The sequence below is a fragment of the Gorilla gorilla genome, chromosome 20 (assembly GCF_029281585.2).
Source record: "Gorilla gorilla gorilla isolate KB3781 chromosome 20, NHGRI_mGorGor1-v2.1_pri, whole genome shotgun sequence".
Taxonomy (NCBI): domain Eukaryota; kingdom Metazoa; phylum Chordata; class Mammalia; order Primates; family Hominidae; genus Gorilla; species Gorilla gorilla.
The window spans coordinates 49944801-49966756 of record NC_073244.2 but is presented as its reverse complement, the minus strand read 5'-3'; the positions used below and the strand labels follow the sequence as shown (position 1 = coordinate 49966756).

The 21956-nt window shown below is 54.3% G+C and overlaps 1 protein-coding gene across 1 annotated transcript in view; it reads right to left on the bottom strand.

Annotated features, from left to right (window-relative positions):
• SIPA1L3 (signal induced proliferation associated 1 like 3) overlaps positions 1-21956 on the bottom strand; it is a 300770-nt gene that overhangs the window by 4955 nt on the left and 273859 nt on the right. The window contains exons 16-20 of the mRNA XM_055369256.2: positions 20247-20468; positions 10947-11112; positions 9527-9770; positions 4828-4971; positions 1349-1484 (exon numbers count right to left, since the gene is read on the bottom strand). Of these exons, the coding sequence (XP_055225231.1) occupies positions 1349-1484; positions 4828-4971; positions 9527-9770; positions 10947-11112; positions 20247-20468 (912 nt within the window). The remainder of the gene's footprint in view (positions 1-1348; positions 1485-4827; positions 4972-9526; positions 9771-10946; positions 11113-20246; positions 20469-21956) is intronic.

The following is a 21956-nucleotide window of genomic DNA, read 5'->3' as shown; positions in this document are numbered from 1 at the left end:
CTACAACCTTGCTGCTGAGTCCTGGGGATCTGCAGCTGCAGAGGGAGATAGGGGCAAATGGACTCCAGGAGCGCCGCCCAGGGGCCACACGTCCCGCTGCTTCCCACAGCCCATGCTGCTCCTGCCCCTCAGCCCAGCAGCACCATCTGGAACTGCTGATTTCTTGTAATTACAGTGGGGCCTACGTTCGTGGTGGAGGTTGAGTTCTGAAGCCAGAGTGTGAAAAGCAAGAAGTCAAAATTACCCTCAAAAATTGCTCCCACTGCCCATGAAGTACAGTGCACGGATGGTTGCATATAGAACCCTGAACCGTGAGGTGTGCAGACGAGTGTGAAATGCACTATTTAAATCCATGTACAGGCAGAATGTGCCATTTACATTCTCTCTGCCTCTTTTTAATTTTGTTTTCTGCCAAGTGAGTGCAGTCAAATATGCTGCGCTGAATGTGAGAAGCCACGCGTGAGATGACAAATGTGAGAGATCTGTCCCCGTCCTCTTCCTTCCCCCGTGAAGCTTCCTGAGGGCCAGGCCTGGCCTCAGTTGCCACTAGGTCCTCAGACAGCCCAGCACGGCACCTGGCAGGGAGGCTGGGAAGGGTGAGCGTGAGGCAGAAGTCTGTGAAGTTTAGGAATATGCAGAGGAGGAGACGAAGGAGCAGACAGGCGGGAGATTGGCAGCGACGGGGCTGACGAGAGGCACAGGGCTGGGGGATTGGGAGACACTGCCTAGCAGCTTTCCTTTCTTTTTTTCTTTTTTTGAGATGGAGTCTCCCTCTGTGGCCCAGGCTGGAGTGCAGTGGCTCGATCTTGGCTCACTGCAAGCTCCGCCTCCCGGGTTCAAGCAATTCTCCTGCCTCAGCCTCTCGAGTAGCTGGGATTACAGGCATGCACCACCACGCCCGGCTAATTTTTGTATTTTTAGTAGAGATGGGGTTTCACCATGTTGGTCAGGCTGGTCTTGAACTCCTGACCTCAAGCGATCCACCCACCTTGGCCTCCCAAAGTGCTGGGTTTACAGGCGTGAGCCACCGCGCCCGGCCTGCTTAGCAGTGTTCAAAGTTGGAAGCGAAACAACTGTGTGTGTATTGATTCAAGTGTCGTCTCTGCTGGACCGGGAGATCTGTTGGGACTGGGCAGAGTCTGTCTTGGTCACTGTGGATCCCCAGTGCACAGACAGGTGCAGTGTAATGACTTCCAAGTCTGTTAGGAGGGGAGAGTAGCTGCTATATCAGCTTCCGCCCGGAGAGTGGTGGGGGTGACCTGCAGTGGCTGCCTCTCTCTGGGTAAGCCTCTTCCACTGCACAGGCCTGCCACCGGTACGAACCCGGGTGTTCCCAGGGAAAGCTCACCTCATGGTAGGGGTGGTCCTGGGGGTCGGGGGTCCCCTCTCCAGGCTCAGGTGGCTGTGGACAGGACTGTGTGCAGGCGGGATGTCCGGGCTCAGGGCCGGGTCGTTCAGAGAGAAGAGTGAGACGGCTCTTTGCACTGCCAGGGAGGGAGGAGGAGGAGATGGGTCAGCAAGGCTCCCGGCTTCTCCCGCAACAGACAGACCACGCCTCTCCCTGCAAACCTCCATGACGCTTCCTATCACACTTGGGACAGACTGCATCAGCACTTAGATAGATTCTTGCCAAAAAACCAACCAAATGAACACAGAAAACAAGAACACAATCAAAATCCCATCCTGATTCCGATCGAGGCTTTCGATCCAACGACCAGTTCATACAAAACACAAGGGCTGAAGAAGCCAGCTAGATGAGAGTGCGAGCTAGCAATCGACCGGATTCTGAACCTGGCGTGCTCTCAACATAAGTGACTTGACTTGGTCCACAAGTAAAAGGTAGGAAAAAAGGGTTACAAAGTGGACGGGCTGGCGCCAGGTCCACGGGGATTCGTTATACAATTCGCTCTCCTTCGGAGGAAGCTGGGAAGATTTCAAAAGCAAAAAGAGAAGTGAGACAGATCACATCATGCATATTGAAGAGAGAAAAGAAATCGCACGGGGCTGCCAGTGAAAGTGAAGATTCCTGGGTCCCGCCTTGGACACGTGACTGGCACTGGGGGCACCTGAGCTGTTTGCGTTTTCAAACGTGACTTAGATTTTCTTCCTGTAATGGCAACAGCTGGCCACCGCCCTAGTGCCCTCCAACAGTGGCTGGTTCAGTGAGCTATGAACAGCCAGACAATGGAATCCTCGGAGGTGTTAAAAACACCAAGGCGTCCGTGTGTGCCGTATGTTGAGGGCAGCACCATCAGGGGCAGGGCAGGGCAGGGCAGAGGGCGAGCCCCAGAGGCAAGCAGCTCCTTGGGTCCAACTTTCATTTCTGTGCCTCAAGAATAGCACAGTAAAAACCCCAGCACTCTTTCCCTGGCACCACTCATTGTTAATACTTTGCCCATTTACTTTTTTTTTTTTTTTTTGAAATGGAGTTTCGCTCTTGTTGCCCAGGCTGGAGTGCGATGGCGCCATCTCGGCTCACTGCAACTTCCGCCTCCCGGGTTAAAGTGATTCTCCTGCCTCAGCCTCCCGAGTAGCTGGGATTATAGGCATGCACCACCATGCCCAGCTAATTTTGTATTTTTAGTAGAGACGGGGTTTTTCCATGTTGGTCAGGCTGGTCTCGAACTCCCGACCTCAGGTGATCTGCCTGCCTCAGCCTCCCAAAGTGCTGGATTACAGGCATGCACCACCGCGCCACTGCACCTGGCCGTGATATTATCTAATATACAGTCATCTGCAAATGTTCTCCGCTTCTCTGAATAATACCCTTTATAGCTATTTTTTTCTATCTTGGATTTAATGTATAATGACATCTGTTTTTTAAGAGACAGGGTCTTGCTGTGTTGCCCACGCTGGAGTGCAGTGGCTATTCACAAACCCGAGTCCATTACTGATCAGCATGGGAGTTCTGACCTGCTCCATTTCTGACTTGGGCCAGTACACCTGTCCTTAGGAAACCTGATGGTCCCTGGCTCCCTGGAGGTCACCATATTGATGTTGAGTTTAGTGAAGACACCGCATCAGAACAGCATACTCCAGCCTAGAACTACTGGGCTCCAGCGATCCTCCTGCTTCAGCCTCCCGAGGAGCCTGGACTACAGGTGTGTGATACCATGCCTGGCTAATTTTAAAATTAGTACCTATAATCCCAGCTACTCAGGAGGCTGAGGCAGGAGAATTGCTTGAACCTGAGAGGTGGAGGCTGCAGTGAGCCAAGATCACGCCACTGAACTCCAGCCTGGGTGAAAGAGTGAGACTCTAAAAAATAAATAAGTAAAATAAAATTTTTTGTAGTGACAGGGTGTCGCTATGTTGCCCAGGCTGGTCTCGAATTCTTGGCCTCAAGCCATCCTCCTACCTTGACCTCCCAAAGTGTTGGGGTTACAGGTGCGAACCACTGCACCCAACCTGGAATATTTTAAATCAAATTCTAGATGTCTTTGTATTTCATCTGTAGAAACTTCACTAAGTAGCTCTAGTGGATAAAATATATATATATATATTTTTAAGAAAATTACTATGCTATGAACACATCTACCAAAGTTAATGAGAATTCCTTTAGTCTTTTCCACTTATGTGAATTGCATGGGAAAACCCACATATATCTTCATTAAAAACCACACCTCCAGGCAAGCTGAAACCACCCTGACCTGCACTCCCTGCCAGCCCCTTTCTGGCTCCCGGGGAGGCACCTCCGTGGTGGTGCTGGTGTGCTTCCTCCCAGGTCTTTCTGCTACTCCCACCCCTCCCCCGTAACCTTCTGTGTTTCATCTATTAATTTTATAAGGAAGCAAAAAGCTCCCTAGGCGACTGTGACGCACAGCCTGGGGGAGAAATCAGTGCCACCAGCCAGGCTCCCTCAGCTTTCTCACATGGGGCGCACAGCTCCCAGGCATGCCAGGCACATGGAGCGGCTGGGAGTGGGTAAGGGGCTCTGGCTATCCTAGCCCTTTCCTGTGGCCCACGGTTGCGGGGGGGTGGTCAGTGTCTGGGCAGCTCTGTCTTCCGCAAACAACACTACAACCGCTGATGGCATCTGGGTCTCCAGGGAGAGACCTGAGGCCTTCCTCACTTCCCACTGTCCTGGAACCGGCTGTCCTGGCCCCAGGATGCTTGGAGACCCACATGAGAGAGGAGATGCCACAGCTGCCTGGCCCCCTGTCAGCACGGACTTCCAGCACATAAAGGGCCCTGGGTGGCAGAGCAAACCCTGTCCACTGCTCCAGGGAACCCACGGAGTGAGGATCCCTGCAGGCCTGGTATGGGGAACCCCCAACCCACGATCCAAGGTCTTGGCAGGACCCTCAGGGCACTAAAAGTCTTCCGCTCCCTGGCTCCCAGATCTGGCGCTGAAAACCCAAATGTCCTCAGGGACAGATTTTTTTTTTCCCCCAGACACGGGGTCTTGCACTGTCGCCCAGGCTGGAGTGCAGTGAGTGCAGTGGTGTGATCACAGCTCACCACACAGCCTCCACCTCCTGGGCTCAAGCGATCCTCCTGCCTTGGACTCTCAGAGTGCTGGGATTACAGGTGTGAACCACTGTGCTTGGCCTCACGTGTTTTACACGCAGTGTTTTGTGTAATCGTCATGGCAGCCTCAGGCATGGTCACTTCCGCTTGTTGGTCAACGTGGTTCGCTGGCATCAAAGAGATGACGACGCTTGCCCAGGGCTGCATGGTAAGCAAGTCATGGGGCAGGACTTGAACCCTGCTCCCTGATTCTGGAATCTGAGTGGGTATCCCTGCAAAGCCATGAGGCCCTCCATGAATCCCTCTAGAACAGAGGACGGGGTGGGGGCCTGGCGGGACTGGGTGGAAGGCGCCTACCTTCGTATGCCTTGGCTGCGTTCACCAGGCTGGACCACTCGAGGCCAGCAGCTGTGTCAGGCAGGGGCATCATCCCAGGGTCCAGGCGCCGCAGGGGGCGGTCCCGCCCATCAGCCAGCGAGAGCTCCGAAGCTGAGATGGTGGCTGGATGGGGAGGGTGGAGATGGCAGTGGTTGAGCGTGACAATGCGGGAGACACAAATACATGAAGACATCCCATTGCTTATGCAGAGATGCTACATGCCCAGGAAAACCTCCAGCAGGGTAAGGGGTCTGGGAGTGCTGGAGCCTACAGAGGCCTGACTTCAAACAGGGTGCTGGGCCAGGCCTGGCAGAGATGCCATCTGGACAAAACTCTGAAGGGGAGGAGGGAGTGCACCAGGCGGATTACCTGGGGGAGGAACATTCCAGGCAGACGGAACAGCCAGTGCTAAATCCCTGAGGCAGGAGTGTGCCTGGAAGGTTTAAGGAACACAGAGGCAGCCCCTATGGCTGGGAGAGGGTGAGCAAGGGAGGAAGCAGCAGGAGGCGAGAACAGAGGCAACACGGCCAGACCGTGTGGGGCCTGTGGGTCCCAATGACAACTGTGTTCTCACCCTGAGTGCCCTGGAAGACTCCCTCTGGGTGCATGTGGGGGACGGACTGTGTGTGTAGGGGGGGACTTGGGGGGAGACAGGGAGCAGGTAGGAGCTGTAACCATAACCCACAATGGAGACAGTGACGCTGGGCAGGACCAGGCTGGGGCCGTGATAGGACACAGGGGCAGATTCTGGGCCTAGTTTTCAGGGGCAGCCAATAGGATTTCCTGAGGGTTGGATATGGCTGTGAAACAAAGAGAAGGGCCAGGATTGCGGCTCTGATCAGGAAGGCTGGGGTGGGGGATCAGAAATCTGTTTCTGGAGGTGCTCGGTGGAGATGGCCCTGGACACTCCAAGGAGATGGTGGGACGGAGGCTGGCCACAGGAGCTGGCGACGAGGAGAGTCCCAGCTGTACCTGTGATTGGAATCGCCAGTGTATGGACAGTGTTTACACGGGGTGGGGTTGCCGTGGGGGGCAGGTTCAGGTATGACACGCTGAGCAGAGGAGAGGCCTGTGACATCTCAGGAGTTGGAAGTGAGAAGCAACGGCGCCAGCACTGCACTCGCACCTGCTGCGGCTATTGAGAGAGTCCCAGGCACCAGGCTCGGGCTCTGGCCTGGGGCTCTGTGACTCCTTGAAGCCCCTGAGGGAAGGGGACAGAGGACAGCCAGGTACAGAGAGACCAGAAGGCACACCTGAGGGCCCTTAGCTGGGAATCGGCAGAGCCTGACCGTGGGCCCAGCCCGCTCTGCATTCCCGGCACCTCCTCTGTGCAGGGCCAAGGGAGATCATCTCACAGCCTCACTGTGAGCCTGGCGGAGGCGGGGGGTGACATGATCTCTGCGCATGGAAGAGGAAAACTGAGACCCGAGAGAGGCGCTGCCTTGCCTGGGCTCACATGGCTTCCAGCTAGTACTACTCAGTGCTGACTACATATGAGGTGTACGCTACGTGCTTTCCACATATTCACTTGTTTGATTCTTTTAACCCAGGGATGTGGGCACTATTTTTTACATTTTACAGTCAAATAAACTGAGGCACAGAGAGGTTATATCTGTGAGTGGAAGACATGGGACATAAACTCAGGCCGTTCAGCTCTGTGATATGTGGTGTGCAGTAAGTGCTGGCTGAATGAATGAGTCCTTGGCCTCCTGGCTCCTCCCTTAGCCTCCTTGCTCCGCCCTTGGCCTCCTTACTCTGCCCTTGACCTCCACGCTCCGCCCTTGACCTCCACACTCCGCCCTTGACCTCCACGCTCCGCCCTTGACCTCCACGCTCCGCCCTTGACCTCCATGCTCTGCCCTTGACCTCCACGCTCCGCCCTTGACCTCCACGCTCCGCCCTTGACTCCATGCTCCTCCCTTGACCTCCTTGCTCTGCCCTTGACCTCCTTGCTCTGCCCTTGACTTCCATGCTCCTCCCTTGACCTCCTTGCTCCGCCTTGACATCCACACTCCGCCCTTGACCTCCACACTCTGCCCTTGACCTCCTTGCTCCGCCCTTGACCTCCATGCTCTGCCCTTGACCTCCTTGCTCTGCCCTTGGCTTCCTTGCTCCACCCTTGACCTCCATGCTCCACCCTGGGCCTCCTTGCTCTTCCCCTGGCCTCCTTGTTCTGTGCCTCTAGCCTGCTGGCGTCTCACTGCTCAGCTGGTGGGAGCCATGGGAGTGGCTGCCATTGCTGAGCAGGGCATCAGGAGCACCGTGTGACAGGCTCCTTGGTGTGGAGGGCACTTGGTTAGTGAAGCCCAGGCCAGGGATGACCATGTCTCTTCATCTGGGATGGGGCCCGGGAAGGGCTCTGGAGCAGGCACACGAGAAATGGAGAGGCCCAGGGTCCCTGGCCACACTGAGGCCAGATGGGACTCTCCCCAGCTCAGGGGTGTGGGGGAGTCAGATGGACAGAGAAGGGTGTGTGTGTGCTGTGTGAGGCAGAGGGCCCTGAGCTGGGGTCACAGCAGTGACAGAGACAACCCCAGGCCCCGTCTTTGGGGGGCCCCCGGTATGGTGGTGGAGACAGACACATTCTCATCTAGTGACAGCTCAGGATGGTGATGGGGATACAAGGCGGTGAGTAGGGACGGAGGGGGTGAGAGAAACCCAGGGGGGCGACAGGGCCTGTGGTGGTGCCTGAATCAGCCTGGTAGGGGAAGGGAGGGCTTCCTGGAGGAGGGGGTATCTGAGCCAAGACTGAAAGAATGAGGTACAGCAAGCTGGAGGAATTCGGATCGGCCTGTGGAGTCTATGCCTGTGTCCTCTGTCACCACCTCTGTGGTGGCCGCTGTCCCCGTCCTTTGCAGTGACTGAACATCTACTTCGTGACCAGCCCTGCCTTGGGCAGAGAGACAGAGCAGCAGGGAGGAGAGGCTGAGGAAGGAGACGTGGAGGGAAGCCTGGGGAGCAGGGAAATTTCCACTAAAGTGGCAGCCCTGTGAGGGCAGGGGTGTGCTCTGCCTTGCTCAGGGCCACATCCTGGCACCTAGGGCAGAGCCCCGCCCACAGAAGGCGCGGCAGGAACAGGAAGGGAGCGCAGGGGAGGGCCCAGAAGCTCTGGAGTTGAGATGGGGGCTGGGACCCAGTCCAGGGCTTAGAGGAGCCTTCCAGGAAAAAGCAGGAATGGAGCCAGCCCTGAAGGACAAGAGTGACCCAGAAGAGGACTGAGGGAAGAGCATGGCGGGCGGAGAGAACAGCTGTGCAGGATGCCCTGAGCAGGGAGGGTCTGGTGTGCTGAGTGATCAAAAGGAAGGCTCTGTGAGGTGGAGGAGCAGAGGTGGGCACCCCACACCACCAGGGCAAGGAGTGCAGATGCAAATGCCAAGGCAACGGAGCTGCAGGGGAAGTTTTTTTTTTTGAGATGGAGTCTGGCTCTGTCACCCAAGCTGGAGTGCAGTGGCTTGATCTCAGCTCACTGCAACCTCTGCCTCCCGGGTTCAAGTGATTCTCCTGCCTCAGCCTCCTGAGGAGCTGGCATTACAGGCACCTGCCACCATGCCCAGCTAATTTTTGTATTTTTAGTAGAGATGGGGTTTCACCACATTGGCCAGGCTGGTCTCGAACTCCTGACCTCAGGTGATCCACCCGCCTCGGCCTCCCAAAGTGCTGGGATTACAGGCGTGAGCCACCGTGCCCAGCCTGCGGGGGAGTTTTAATAGGGGAGACAGACTGCCCTTCATAAAATTCCCAGAGTCTCCTCCACCCCATCCCCTACAGCTCACAAGAGGCTCTGTACAGATGGCACAGGCAGGCACAGCCCCTCAGCTGAGACCCTTGGGGTAGAACATGCCTCTGAATTTGAGATGTGCTTGGATTTGAGAGAGTAAGTGTGCAGATGCTGTGTATTATGTAACAAACGCAAAAAGGTCAGGGGCACCCCACGCGCAGTGGCACGCCAGCGCTCTGCCCCAAGCTCCTCATTGCTGGCACTAAGTAGGGGGACTATGGACCCTAAACAGCCTCACACCCCTCCAGGCCAGGTTTTGCCACCCAGTGAGCATGGTGCAAACTTACATACTGTCTTTCAGTTGTTGGGGGGTTAGGAGGTGGGTAAGGGGGTTACAGGGTGCATCTGGGGCACGGCCAACTCCAGCTGGCTCGTGGCTTTTGATGCGGGTGGTGTGCGCAGTACCTGTTTACGGGGAGTGCTCAGTAAATATTTTCTGGGTGATTAAGCAGTGAACAAGTCATACCATGCACCACCCCCAAGTGTGGCAAACATGGGGGGAGTCAGGAAAGCAAATAAAATGCTCATGAAGCAAACTGCTTAAAGCTGGAATGGGTGGGAGGGTTGGGGGGTGCTAGGGCAACAGCTGGGCAGCCCCATTCCCTAGGCCTGTACCCTGAGGGTGGACTTCTTCTCTGGTCTCAGGTGACTCCAATCCTTGGGTGCTTCTGACTCCTAGGTGACCCTCTGATGCTTGGCCAATGATCCCTTGCTCCTTGGGTGACACCCAGTGCCCCACCATCAGGCCCCCCGAAGTTCCTGTGAACCCCATTCCTCCCTGAGATGGCCCCGACACTGATGACCTCTAACCTTTGACCTCCAGGTGCGCCCCTGCTCGGGCATCCCCACCTCCCAACCTTGGGGTAACTACCGCGCCAGTCCCAGGGGGCCCAGGCTCACATTTCTTCTCGGGAAAGCCGCTGCCGGCGGCAGGGGTGGCACCGGGGCCGACGGGCGCGTGGGGGTGCTGGTGCTGGCGGCGTGCAGGCAGCGTGCTGGACGGGAAGGCGCAGGTGCTGGTGAAGAGCACATCACTGGGCAGCCCTGGCTCTAGGCCAGCGGGGCTGGCGAAGCTGGGCTCCCGGCGCCCGCTGCACAGGCTCTCGTCCGACAGCGTCCGCTGCAGGCCCTTCTGCGGTGACTGCTATGGGGCGTGGGTGGGATGTTGGGGGAGGTCACGGACTGGCTCATAGCCAGGTCCTCAGAGGCATCTTCCCGTCTAGGACATTGGTGGTGAGTCCTTACCTACCCAGCATCCATTTCTGCCCCATTTCCTTCCTTCCTCCCTCCCTCCCTTCCTCCTTCTCTCCTTCCTTCCTTCCTTTTTTGAGACAGGGTCTCACTCTGTCTCCCAATCTGGAGTATAATGGGGCGATCTCAGCTTACTACAACCTTGACCTCCTGGGCTTAAGCGATCCTCCTATCTCAGCTTCCCAGGTAGGTAGCTGGGACCACAGGTGCATGCCACCACCCTTGGCTAATTTTTACATTTTTTTATAGAGATGGGGGTCTCATTACATTGCCCAGGATGGTCTTGAACTCCTGGGCTTAAGTGATCCTCTCATCTTAGCCACCCAAAGTGCTGGGATTACAGGTGTGAGCCACCACCCCTGGCCTTCTGCCTCCTTTCTGATCAAAGCGCTCCAGTTTTCCCCCAGGGACTCCCACTCCCCAACCCCACCCTCCAGCTCCGGGTAAGGGCTGGCGATCAAAGCCTGATGGGTTGCGGAAGGTGGTGTGAGCCAAGCTGGACCCACCAGAGTCAGTGCTGGGACCCCAGTGGGTAGCGCTGGGCTGATGTGCTCTCTTCCCCCAGCTGTAGGCTGGTGGGACCCAACCCTGGGGAGGCTGGGGTCCACCTCAGTCCCCACAAAACAGCTCCTGCCTGGCAGTCAGGACGAGTAGGGCAGGCCTCGCTGGGAGGGGAAAGGAAGCGGATGCTGTGGAGGTTCCCTGGCACCCACTGTTCTTTCCAGCCGTGTCCCTGAGTAACAAGAGTCTGAACTTCCTCTGGGAGCCCCTGCTCCACTCTCAGTCCCTGTGGTTTGGGTGGATGTGGCTGTTTCTATCCTGGGCTGGAGGAGGAGGGCACGAGGCCCTCCAGTTGTGCGAGGTTCTCGGTACGGGGTAGATTCCCGAGTGCCTGCCTGGGCTTATCCTGTGATTCCATCCCAGACCAACGCGCTGCCCTCACTCCCAGCCATGAGCCCATACCGGAGCTGGCGTGACCGTGGGGAGCACAGCCCTTCTCCCCGCCCGCCCAGATCTGGGATCCCCTTGGGAGCTGGGGGTCGGGAGCCGGGGACAGGGCGCTACGTACTCCCGCGTCTCTCTCCTGCTCTGGCCCCAGGTTGTCCATGATGATGAGTTTCTTCAGGTCATCCTCGATGGTGGATTTGTAGTTCTTCCGTGGTGACCGGAGGTCTCGGAGGGATGCCCTCAACCTCGGTTGCCCAAAGACGTTTTTGGTGTTCGTGTCCACCTGCCTGGAATGACAGCGTCAGGGTCAGAGGGGTGTCAGGGAGGCTCAAGCCACTTTTCAAAGCTGTTTGGATTCAAGAGGGCCGGCTGCCACGGGACGCATGGCCACAGCCTTCTCTCCTTCACCCAGCAAACGCGTGGCAGAGAGAGGCTTGGCTCCATTCCCTCCTTCCACAAATGTTTTCCGGGAACCACACAGAGCTGGCTGTGCTGTCCTGTCCCAGGTGCTGGGGACACGGCCGTGAGCACCGAGCTGGCAGCCAGTGGGGGAGGCCCACGCTGAACACATGCACAGAGACAGACCCCCTGTGTGAGGGGAGAGGCTTTTTTTTGTTGTTTGAGATGGAGTCTTGCCCTGTCACCCAGGCTGGAGTGCAGTGGTGTGATATCGGCTCACTGGAACCTCTGCCTCCTGGGTTCAAGCTATTCTCCTGCCTCAGCCTCTGGAGTAGCAAGGATTACAGGCACCCACCACCAAGCCCAGCTAATTTTTGTACTTTTAGTAGAGACAGGGTTTCTCCATGTTGGCCAGGCTGGTCTTGAACTCCTGACCTCAGGTGATCCACCCGCCTCGGCCTCCCAAAGTGCTGGGATTACAGGTGTGAGCCACCGTGCCCGACATGTTTTTGCCTATTGTCAGTCTACCCAGCAGAATGTGAACCATACCAGAGCAAGGCCTGGGTTTCCCTTGGAACATATATGTAGTAGTCATTTGTGTGTGTGGTGTTTTTTTTTGTTTGTTTGTTTGTTTTTTTGAGACAGAGCCTCCTCCGTTGCCCAGGCTGGAATGCAGCAGTGGGATCACAGCTCACTGCAGCCTCAACCTCCTGGGCTCAGGTGACCCTCCTACCCTGGCCTCCCAAGTAGCTAGGACTACAGGCGCATGCCACTACACCCAGCTAATTTTTTTGTAAAGATGGGGTCCCACTAGGTTGCCCAGGCTGGTCCCAAACTCCTGGGCTCAAGCGATCCTTCTGCCTCAGCCTCCCAAAGTGCTGGGATTACAGTTATGAGCCACCATGCCCAGCTTATAAATTCATTTGATCCCTACCACAGCCATATATGTTAAAGACTATTGGTATCCCATCTCATGGATGAGGCTGTTAAGGTACAGAGGAGTTTAGCCACTTGTCCCAAGTCACACAGCCTGTGAAAGAGTCAGGTTTCAAATCAAGGCCGCCAGGCTGCAGTGCCTACCCACGCCACTGCCAAGCTTGACTGTCACGTGTATATCAGAGATGGCAGGAAACACGTATGGTGTGGGGAACAGCCACATTGGATTTAAAAATATGCTTCTGTCTGCAGATAACAATTTCTGGAAGAAATTATGAACCATGATAACCTCTGGGAGGTAGGAATCTTATTAGGAGGTGGAAAAATGGGACTTTCACTTTTCAACTGATATTCTTCTGAAGTGTCTGAATTTACTTAACCATAATCATGGTTATAACAATAAAAATAATAAAAACTAGCTTAATAAAAGCTGATGCTTGGACTTCTTCATTCTGTAATGCAAGAAAGAAAAAGAGGCTTTGAACCTGGGGAAGAAATAAGATGTCTTGGGTTCCCGAGGGTTTTAAAGACTGGATTTCCTTTTTCTCTTTCTCAGCTGCCAGGCTTGGGATTTTAACAAAGGAAGGGCGAGAGCAGGGCCAGGTTTTTTCCCGGTCAGGTCATATTCCTCCCCAAATTGGAATTCCAGGTCTAGGGTAATGCTGGGTCTGTCAGTTATCAGGGATGTGTATTCTTTGGGCAAATTAAAAGCTTTAGATTCAAAAGAGAGAAATAGAGAGACAGAGAGACAGACACAAATCAAAAGGGGACTCCCCCACCCCTTTTGATTTCAACATTTCCCAGAATGCCCTGCACAGGGGAGTGTGACTCAGTGCAGGGCTCATGGTGCCCATCTCCCGGCAGTGAGGAAGCAGGCCTGGCCTTCAGCACGCCCCCCAGCCAGTGCACTGCCCACAGGCTCCCCTCGAGAGGGGCGTGCCAAGACCTCCTGGAAGCATGAATAAAACGTGCTTGCTCTCTGCACTAGCAGTCCTACTTCTGGAAACGCGTCCTTCAGAAAGGCTCACGTGAGTCCACAGTGCCACATGTGCACGGACACTCCCAGGGTCCTGTCTGTGGAGCAGACAGCAGCCCCCAGCCGGGAAAGGGCCAGGCCCACCACCCAGAATCACACCCTCCATAGACGCACGGCAGATCCACATGGCGTGCAGAGGCAATCCCAGATGTGACGTCATGTGAAAAAAGCAGCATGTATAGCGCGAAACCATTTTTAGAAAACTCACACACAGCTCAGCTTGGTATACTGGAGTTTACCAAACTCTCATTTCTAATACTGGACACGTGTGGGATTCACTTTCTTTTTCTATTTTTTTTGAGACAGGGTCTTGCTCTGTTGCCCAGTGGCACGATCTTGCCTCACTGCAACCTCCGCCTCCCAGGTTCAAGCAATTCTCCTGCCTCAGCTTCCCGAGTAGCTGGTATTACAGGCGCCCACCACCACTCCTGGCTAATTTTTGTATTTTTAGTAGAGACAGGGTTTCACCACGTTGGCCAGGCTGGTCTTGAACTCCTGACCTCAGGCGGTCCGCCCATCTCGGCCTCCCAAAGTGCTGGGATTACAGGCATGGGCCACCGTGCCTGGCCAAAAATGACATCACTTTCTACACACTGATACGGAACTATTGCCAAGAAACTTAGGTCAGGCACGGTGGCTCATGCCTGTAATCCCAGCACTTTGGGAGGCGTAAGTGGGAAGATCACTTGAGCCCAGGAGTGCGGAGTGTGAGACCGGCCTGGGTAACACAGTGAGATCTCACCTCTACAAAAAGTAAAAAACTAGGTGGGTGTGGTTGTGTACTCCTATGGGCCCAGCTACTGAGACAGGAGACTGAGCTCGGGAGGTTGAGGCCGCAGTGAGCTATGATGGCACCACTGCACTCCAGCCTGGGTGACAGTGAGAGCCTGTCTCAAAAAAACAAAAAAGACTTGAAGAGAAAGAGCAAGTGAGGAAGTAGTTCATATGCAGGAGGTGACCACATTAATAAAATGGGTGCAAGGGAAGCCCACACAATCATGTGTGTGCAGTCACGTTTGGAACATTTCTGGAAGGATGTAGAAACGAAACAATGGTTGCTTTTGGGGAGGGAGCAGGATGGCTGAGGGCCAGGGAAGGGAGAGAGGCTTACTTTTTTTTTTTTGAGATGGAGTCTCGCTGTCTCCCAGGCTGGAGTGCAGTGGCGCAATCTTGGCTCACTGCAAGCTCCGCCTCCCAGGTTCACGCCATTCTCCTGCCTCAGCCTCCAGAGTAGCTGGGACTACAGGCGCCCGCCACCACGCCCGGCTAATTTTTTTTTATTTTTAGTAGAGACGGGGTTTCACCATGTTAGCCAGGATGGTCTCGATCTCCTGACCTCGTGATCCGCCCGCCTCGGCCTCCCAAAGTGCTGGGATTACAGGCATGTGCCACCGCGCCTGGCCAAGAGGCGTACTTTCTATTGCAAACCCTTTTGTAGTATTTTGGTTTTTACCTTGTGCATGTTTTATCTTTCAAAACCTCAGTGAAGAAAACATCCTCCAGGTTCTGACTGACAGGACTGGACATCATCTCTGAGTTGCCTCTGTTGTCTAAATTTTGGGCCTGGCTTGGTGGTTCACGCCTGTAATCCCAGCACTTTGGAGGCCAAGGCAGGTGGAACACTTGAGGTCAGGAGTTCGAGACCAGACTGGCCAACATGGTAAAACCCCTTCTCTACTAAAAATACAAAAATTAGCCGGCATGCTGGCGGGCACCTATAGTCCCAGCTACTCGGGAGGCTGAGGCACGAGAATCACTTGTACCAGGAGGCAGAGGCTGCAGTGAGCTGTGATCATGCCACTGTGCTCCAGCTTGGGCAACAGAGTGAAACCTTGTCACCACCACCACCACCACCACAACAACAACAAAACATGTTTAATCTAAAATAATTGAGTTAGAAGTGAAGTGACTCAAAAGTGCCTCTCACGATAACAAAGACACTATCTCCAAAATGCTCAGTGAGCTACAGCACATACAAGGGGAATGTATGAACAAAAGTAATAATTCTAAGTTAATATTTTATATATGCAATTTTTTTTTTTTTTGAGACAGAGTCTCGCTCTGTTGCCCAGGCTAGACTGCAGTGGCGCGATCTCGGCTCACTGCAACCTCCGCTTCCTGGGTACAAGTGATTCTCCTGCCTCAGCCTCCCAATAGCTGAGACTACAGGCACCTGCCATCATACTCGGCTAATTTTTGTATTTTCGTAGAGACGGGGTTTCACTATGTTGGTCAGGCTGGTCTTGAACTCCTGACCTCAGGTGATCCACCCGCCTTGAAAAAAGTTTTTTTTTTCTTTTGTCTTTTTTTTGAGAAAGAGTTTCACTCTTGTTGCCCAGGCTGTAGTGCAGTGGCACAATCGTGTCTCACTGCAACCTCTGCCTCCCAGGTTCTAGCGATTCTCCTGCCTCAGCCTCCCGAGTAGCTGGGATTACAGGTGCCCGCCACCACACCTGGCTAATTTTTGTATTTTTAGTAGAGATGGGGTTTCACCATGTTGGCCAGGCTGGTCTCAAACTCCTGACCTCAGGTGATCCACCCATCCTGGACTCCCAAAGTGCTGGGATTATAGGTGTGAGCTACCACGCCTGGCTGAAAAAAATTTTTTTATGCAGGTGGGACCTCACTATGTTGTTGCCCAGGCTGGCTTCCAACTCCCAGGCTCAAGTAATTCCCCCGCCTCGGCCTTCCAGAGTGCTGGGATTACAGATGTGAGCCACTGCATCTAGTTGTGATTTTTTTTTTTTTTTTTTTTGAGACAGAGTTTAGCTCTTGCTGCCCAGGCTGGAGTGTAATGGCACGATCTTGGCTCACCACAACCTCCGCCTCCCGAGTTCAAGCAATTCTCCTGCCTCAGCCTCCCGAGTAGCTGTACACGGGATGTGGAACATTTTACAGGCATGCGACACCACGCCTGGCTAATTTTGTATTTTTAGTAGAGACAGGGTTTCTCCATGTTGGTCAGGCTGGTCTCGAACTCCCGACCTCAGGTGATCCACCTGCCTCAGCCTCCCAAAGTGCTGGGATTACAGGCATGAGCCACCGCGCCGCACTCGGCCTTGGTTGTGATTTTTAAAATGTATCTGCAACTAACTACATATTAAAAGGGGCCGGATGCGGTGGCTCACAACTGTAATCCCAGCACTTTGGGAGGCCAAGGGGGGGACGGATTGCCTGAGGTCAGGAGTTCGAGACCAGCCTGACCAACATGGTGAAACCCCGTCTCTATTAAAAATACAAAAATTAAGAAGAACAAAACAAAACAAAACAAAACAAAACAAAACAAAAATTAGCCAGACGTGGTGGTGTGCGCATGTAGTCCCAGCTACTTGGTAGGCTGAGGCAGAAGAAGTGCTTGAACGCAGGAGGTGGAGGTTGCAGTGAGCCGAGATCATGCCACTGCACTCCAACCTGGGCAACAGAGCGACACTCTGCCTCAAAAATAAATAAATAAAATAAATAGATTAATAAATAAATATTAAAAGGAACTATGAAGCGATTTCATTTGTGTCTCCTGCCGATATTTTATATGCTTAGTTTACATATGTTTACACCAACTGACACATATACAAGCCATCTCTGGATTTCATCACTGGGAAAGCTGTTGTTGGATAGGGTTGTTGTCTCTCCAGGTACATCTTCTGAGCACCTACTAAGTGTGTGGTCTGGGTGAGGTTCAGGATGTCTCTGTTCTGGGCCCCATGGGGGTGACAGAGAGGAAGCAAGTTGCCAAGGGAGTGGCGGTCACTGTCCCCTGGGACAGGTGCTGGGGGTGGGCTGAGCCTGGTGTGGGGGTTCAGACAACTTCTGCAAGAAAGGCGTGTCTGTGTTGACACCCAAGGAGTGGTGTTATGGGTTGAACTGGGGCCCCACAAAAAGCTATATTGAAGTCCTAAGCCCCAGCATCTCCAAATGTGACCTCATTTGGAGACAGAGTCTTTACAGAGGCAATCAAGTGAAAATGAGGTCATTAGGGTAGACCCCTAATCCCGTTAGATTGGCGTCCTTGCAGAAAGAGGAAATGTGGGCACAGATGCAGGGAGAACATCATGCGAAGAGGAGGTAGAGACGGGGGTGATGAATCTACGTGCTGACACCCAGCAGCTGCTAGGAGGGAGGCCAGGAACAGGTTCTCCCTCACCGCCCTCGGCGGGAACCACCCTGTCGACGCCTGGAACTTGGACTTCTGGCCTCCGCAACTGTGAGATGATACATTTCTGCAGTTTAAGCCACTCAGTGTGTGGTAGTTTGTTGCGGCTGCCCAGCAAATTAACATGGGTGGGCAGGAGTGGGCCTAGAGTGGGGGTGCGGGTTGGGGGGTGGGTTCCAGGCAGAGGAAGCAGTGTGTACGGGTGATTGTTGAGGAGGGTAACAGGGTTCAGCAGGGCCCAACTTGGGCCACACTGAAAAGTGGGGGCCTTACAGTATCTACTTATTGGGGTCACGTGAGAATCAAACAAGATCCACACGTCTTATGTTCAGGATGGAGCATGCCCTGTGTGCCAGGCACGTTACAAATGCCTTGTGACTAAGACGGTGGCACCTGTTTCCCATGGGGGACACGGGATGTGGAACAGAGTACAGTGACACAGAATGACAGCCTGGGCTACTGAAGGCCAGGAGGACCTGTTTGAGGGGGTGGCATTAGAGCGAGTCCTCGTGAGGTGCACCCAAGAAGATCTGGAGGGAGCTCATTGGAGGCAGCAGTGAGAGCCAGTGCAAAGGCCCTGGGGTGTGCCTGGACGTGGAGAGTGTGAGGAACAGCAAGAGGCCAGTGTGGCTGGAACAGAGCAAGCAGGGGAGAGTGGACGGGAATGAGGGCAGAGGTGAGGGGCAGATCATCCAGGCTCTGAGCGGGAGTTTGGGCAAAGAACATGGCGCCTGGTATAAACGTGTGTAGTCAATGTGAGCCTGCATCATTAATCCCGGGAGCATGGGGAGGCTGCTGAGTTTTTAAGCAGTTTTAATCATCAGTCTAGTTTTCAGAATCCCCTCTGGCTCTCAGTGTGAGCTCAGCACACTTGCCTGCTGATATCTCCAGGGACACTGTTTCTGTCTCCTGACACGTCTCTCCCTCCAAGCTCTGTGTCATCCCCGGATTTGAATGTCTCCATCTAGGTCATGAAAGATGACACTACAAAGAACAGGATGGAGGAGGGCAGAGCCCCTCACTCAAGAGACGTGAGCCTTGACCCAGGCTTCCTGGGCTCTGATCCAGGCTGTGTTCCTCACCAGCCGTGTGACTCTGGGCCTCAGCTGCCTCATCTGTAAAAGGGGGAGGACAGGGGCCGGGCGCAGTGGCTCACGCCTGTAATCCCAGCACTTTGGGAGGCTCAGGCGGGCAGATCACTTGAGACCAGGAGTTCAAGACCAGCCTGACTAACATGGTGAAACCCTGTCTCTACTAAAAATACAAAATTAGCCGGGCGTGGTGGCGCATGCCTGTAATCCCAGCTTCTCGGGAGGCTGAGGCAGGAGAATCGCTTGAACCCGGGAGGTGGAGGTGGCAGTGAGCCGAGATCGCGTCATTGTACTCCAGCCTGGGCAACAAGAATGAAACTCCGTCTCAAAAAAAAAGGGGTGGGGTGGGGTGGGGTGGGGGGAGGACAGGTCCACCCCCATGGAGCTGTTGTGGGATCCAGTAAATTCATTCGCATCAAACCACTTAGAACTGAACCTCGATGTGGTGAGTGCTCAGGAAATGTTAGCTCCTGTATCCTCCAACTGAAAAACAAAACCCTTTCTCAACTGCACACCCCTCTTCTCTTTCACTTTAAAGCAAAATGCCCCAAATGAACTGCTCATGCAGCTCCTCAATTCTGCCTCACCCTTTTCTCCTGAACCCTCCGGCGACCTCTGGGAGGATTAACCCTATATAGTCAGTTCTCAGTCTCATCACCCTGGCCTGGGCCCAGCCTCCTCGCCCGAGCTCCGCCTCTCCTGGCCCTGGCCCCGCCTCCGCACCTCCCCGCCTCCGCACCTCCCCGCCTTCCCCGCCCCGCCTCCTTCCCTGGCTTCTCACTTTGGCTCAACATCAAGGGGTTTCAGTCTCAGTCCCACATTTCTCCTCTCTCCACACCCTGCCTTAGGGGCTCTTCCAGCCTCGCAGCTCTAGGCTGATAACACCCAAAGTTCTCCCTCCAGCCTGACCTCTCCACTGAATTCGGGATTCCTTACTCAAGGGCCTCCCTCACGCCTCCGTATGGATGTCTCCTGAGAATCTCGCACCGAAGCATCCAGGATTGAGCTACTGTGCCTTCCCCAAGCCTGCTCCCCACTCAAGGCAAGTCTGTCCTCCGGGCTTCAAGACGACGCACCATCCTCAACCCCTCTCTTTCTCTCACACCACATCCACCCTGCCAGCAAGCCCGGTCTGCTCCATTTCAGATAATCTATCCGGAACCGCCCCCTTCTCACCCTCTCCGCCCCCACCCTGCTCCCGCCCCTTCGTCTGCGCCTGGACCATGACAGCAGCTCCTCCCTGCTCCTCGCAGGCTGTTCCCCACACGCAGCCACAGCGACCCTGGAATGCCCAATTTAGATCCTGCCCCCTCTCTGCTCCATGCCCTCCCGTGGCTCCATCTCAGTCAGGGCTGATGCCAAGTCCCTTCCACGTGGCCCTCAAGACCCTCCATGGTCTGTCCCCATCCCTCCCTGACCTCATGTTCCCACACCCTCCCCTGGCCCAAACTGTTCCAGCCACCCCGGCCTGCCCACAGGCAACCGTGTCACTCACTGCCTCAGGACCTCTGCAGCTGCTACGCCTTCTCCCTGGAATGTTCCACACCCGGATATGGCACAAGGATAACCACCATCGACCTATTGCGTGCTTCTCTTATTCTACTTATTGTTGGTCACCCCAAATGGAATGCCAGCTCCCCAAGAGGGGTTCTCGCCTGTCCTGCTTGCAGCTGCAGCCCCAGTGTGTACACTGGTACACTGGCCCACAGTCGTCTGTGCAATGACAGCATGTGGCATCACCCTCTTTCCGCCCCGGAGACGCCCTGGTGTGGATCTGGCGGGCGCCTCGCCGGACGTCCAGGCACTTACTTCTTTGGGTCACTGAAGGGGAGTGGCCGTGGTGGGGGCTCCTCCGTTCTCTTCCACCCTGTTGGGTGCTTATTGCGTACAGGCTGCTTGGAGAAGAAGGACTTGGGGACGGAGGCGGAGAGCTGAAAGGGGCTGGGCTGGGCCAGCTGGGAGGGCCGAGGAGTCTCTGCACTGGCAGTTTTGTAAACCTGAGCGGGGTAGCCAACCCTCGAGCCCATGTCACTGCAAAGCAAAAATGAAAGAGATAAAAAAAACCAAATCCATTCCACATTTGGCAAGACAGAGCTATTGAAGTTTACTCTTGGGAATCAAAAAAGTTCATTTGCACAAGACAGACACAAATATATTACCGCTGTGGAAAATTCCAACAATATAGACGCCTATCTGTAGAAAAGGGAAGACTGCCTGCACAGCGCCTAATCCCACCCGAGGATGGCCTTCTAGCACATTTGGTTCCTCTATAGGAATCTGAAAAATTCACTCCCGTCTCCTTGGTACAACCTACGCAGCTAAAGGTGGGGATCCTACCTCCTGCCCATCTCGAGAGGGAACTATGGCTTACAGTTTGCTCTATTTCCTTCCTAACCTTTCTTTTTTTTTTTTTTTTTTTTGAGACAGGGTCTCAGCCACCCAGGCTGGAATGCAGTGGCACGATCTCAGCTACCCAGGCTGGAATGCAGTGGCACGATCTCAGCTCACTGCAGGCTCGACCTCCCAGCCTCAAGTGATCATCCCACCTCAGCCTCCGAGTAGCTGGGACTACAGGCATGCACCACTATGCTTAGCTAATTTTTGTAGAGATGGGGTTTCACTATGTTCCCAGGCTGGTCTTGAGCTCCTGGGCTCAAGCAATCCGCCTGCCTTGGCCTCCCAAAGTGTTGGGATTACAGGATGAGCCACTGGGCCTGACCCTTAACCTTTTTCTTTTTTTTTTTTTTTTGAGACAGAGTCTCACTCTGTTGCCCAGGCTGGAGTGCAGTGGTGCAATCTCAGCTCACTCCATCCTCAGTCTCTCGGGTTCAAGCGATTCTCCTGCTTCAAGCTCCCCAGTAGCTGGGATTACAGATGTGTGCCACCACACCCAGCTAAATTTTTTGTATTTTTAGTAGAGACAGCGTTTCACCATGTTGGCCAGGCTGGTCTCAAACTCCTAACCTCAGATGATCCGCCTACCTTAGCCTCCCAAAGTGTTGGGATTACAGGTGTGAGCCACCGCACCCGGTCAACCTTTTTCTATGCAAAAACATACGCATCTGTATATAAAAGGGGGCATTTTGTGGGGGATGGGTGGGAGGATTATTGGTTTTTTGTTTATGTAAAGAGACAAGGTCTTGCTATGTTGCCCAGGCTGGCCTCGAACTCCTGGGCTCAGGGGATCCTCCCACCTCAGCTTCCTAAGTACCTGGGAACATGGCGTGTGCCAGCACACCCAGCTAGGATTATATACATAAGTTAATAAATCCCTTTTGAGGGTCAATTTAGCAGTATCACAGGATGGTACTTTTGACTATAGTCAAATGAGAAGACTGGCACATCTCCCCAGAGATGACAACACTGACCACAAACAACCATTTCAGTACTCCGAAAATTGACCAAACACATAAAACAATTTGAGAAGCATGTATGCTTGAGAAACTGAACTTTAGGGAAGAACAGAGGAAATTTGTCGCATTTTGTCCTCCCCCCACCTCTTCCCAGCTCAGTGAGTGA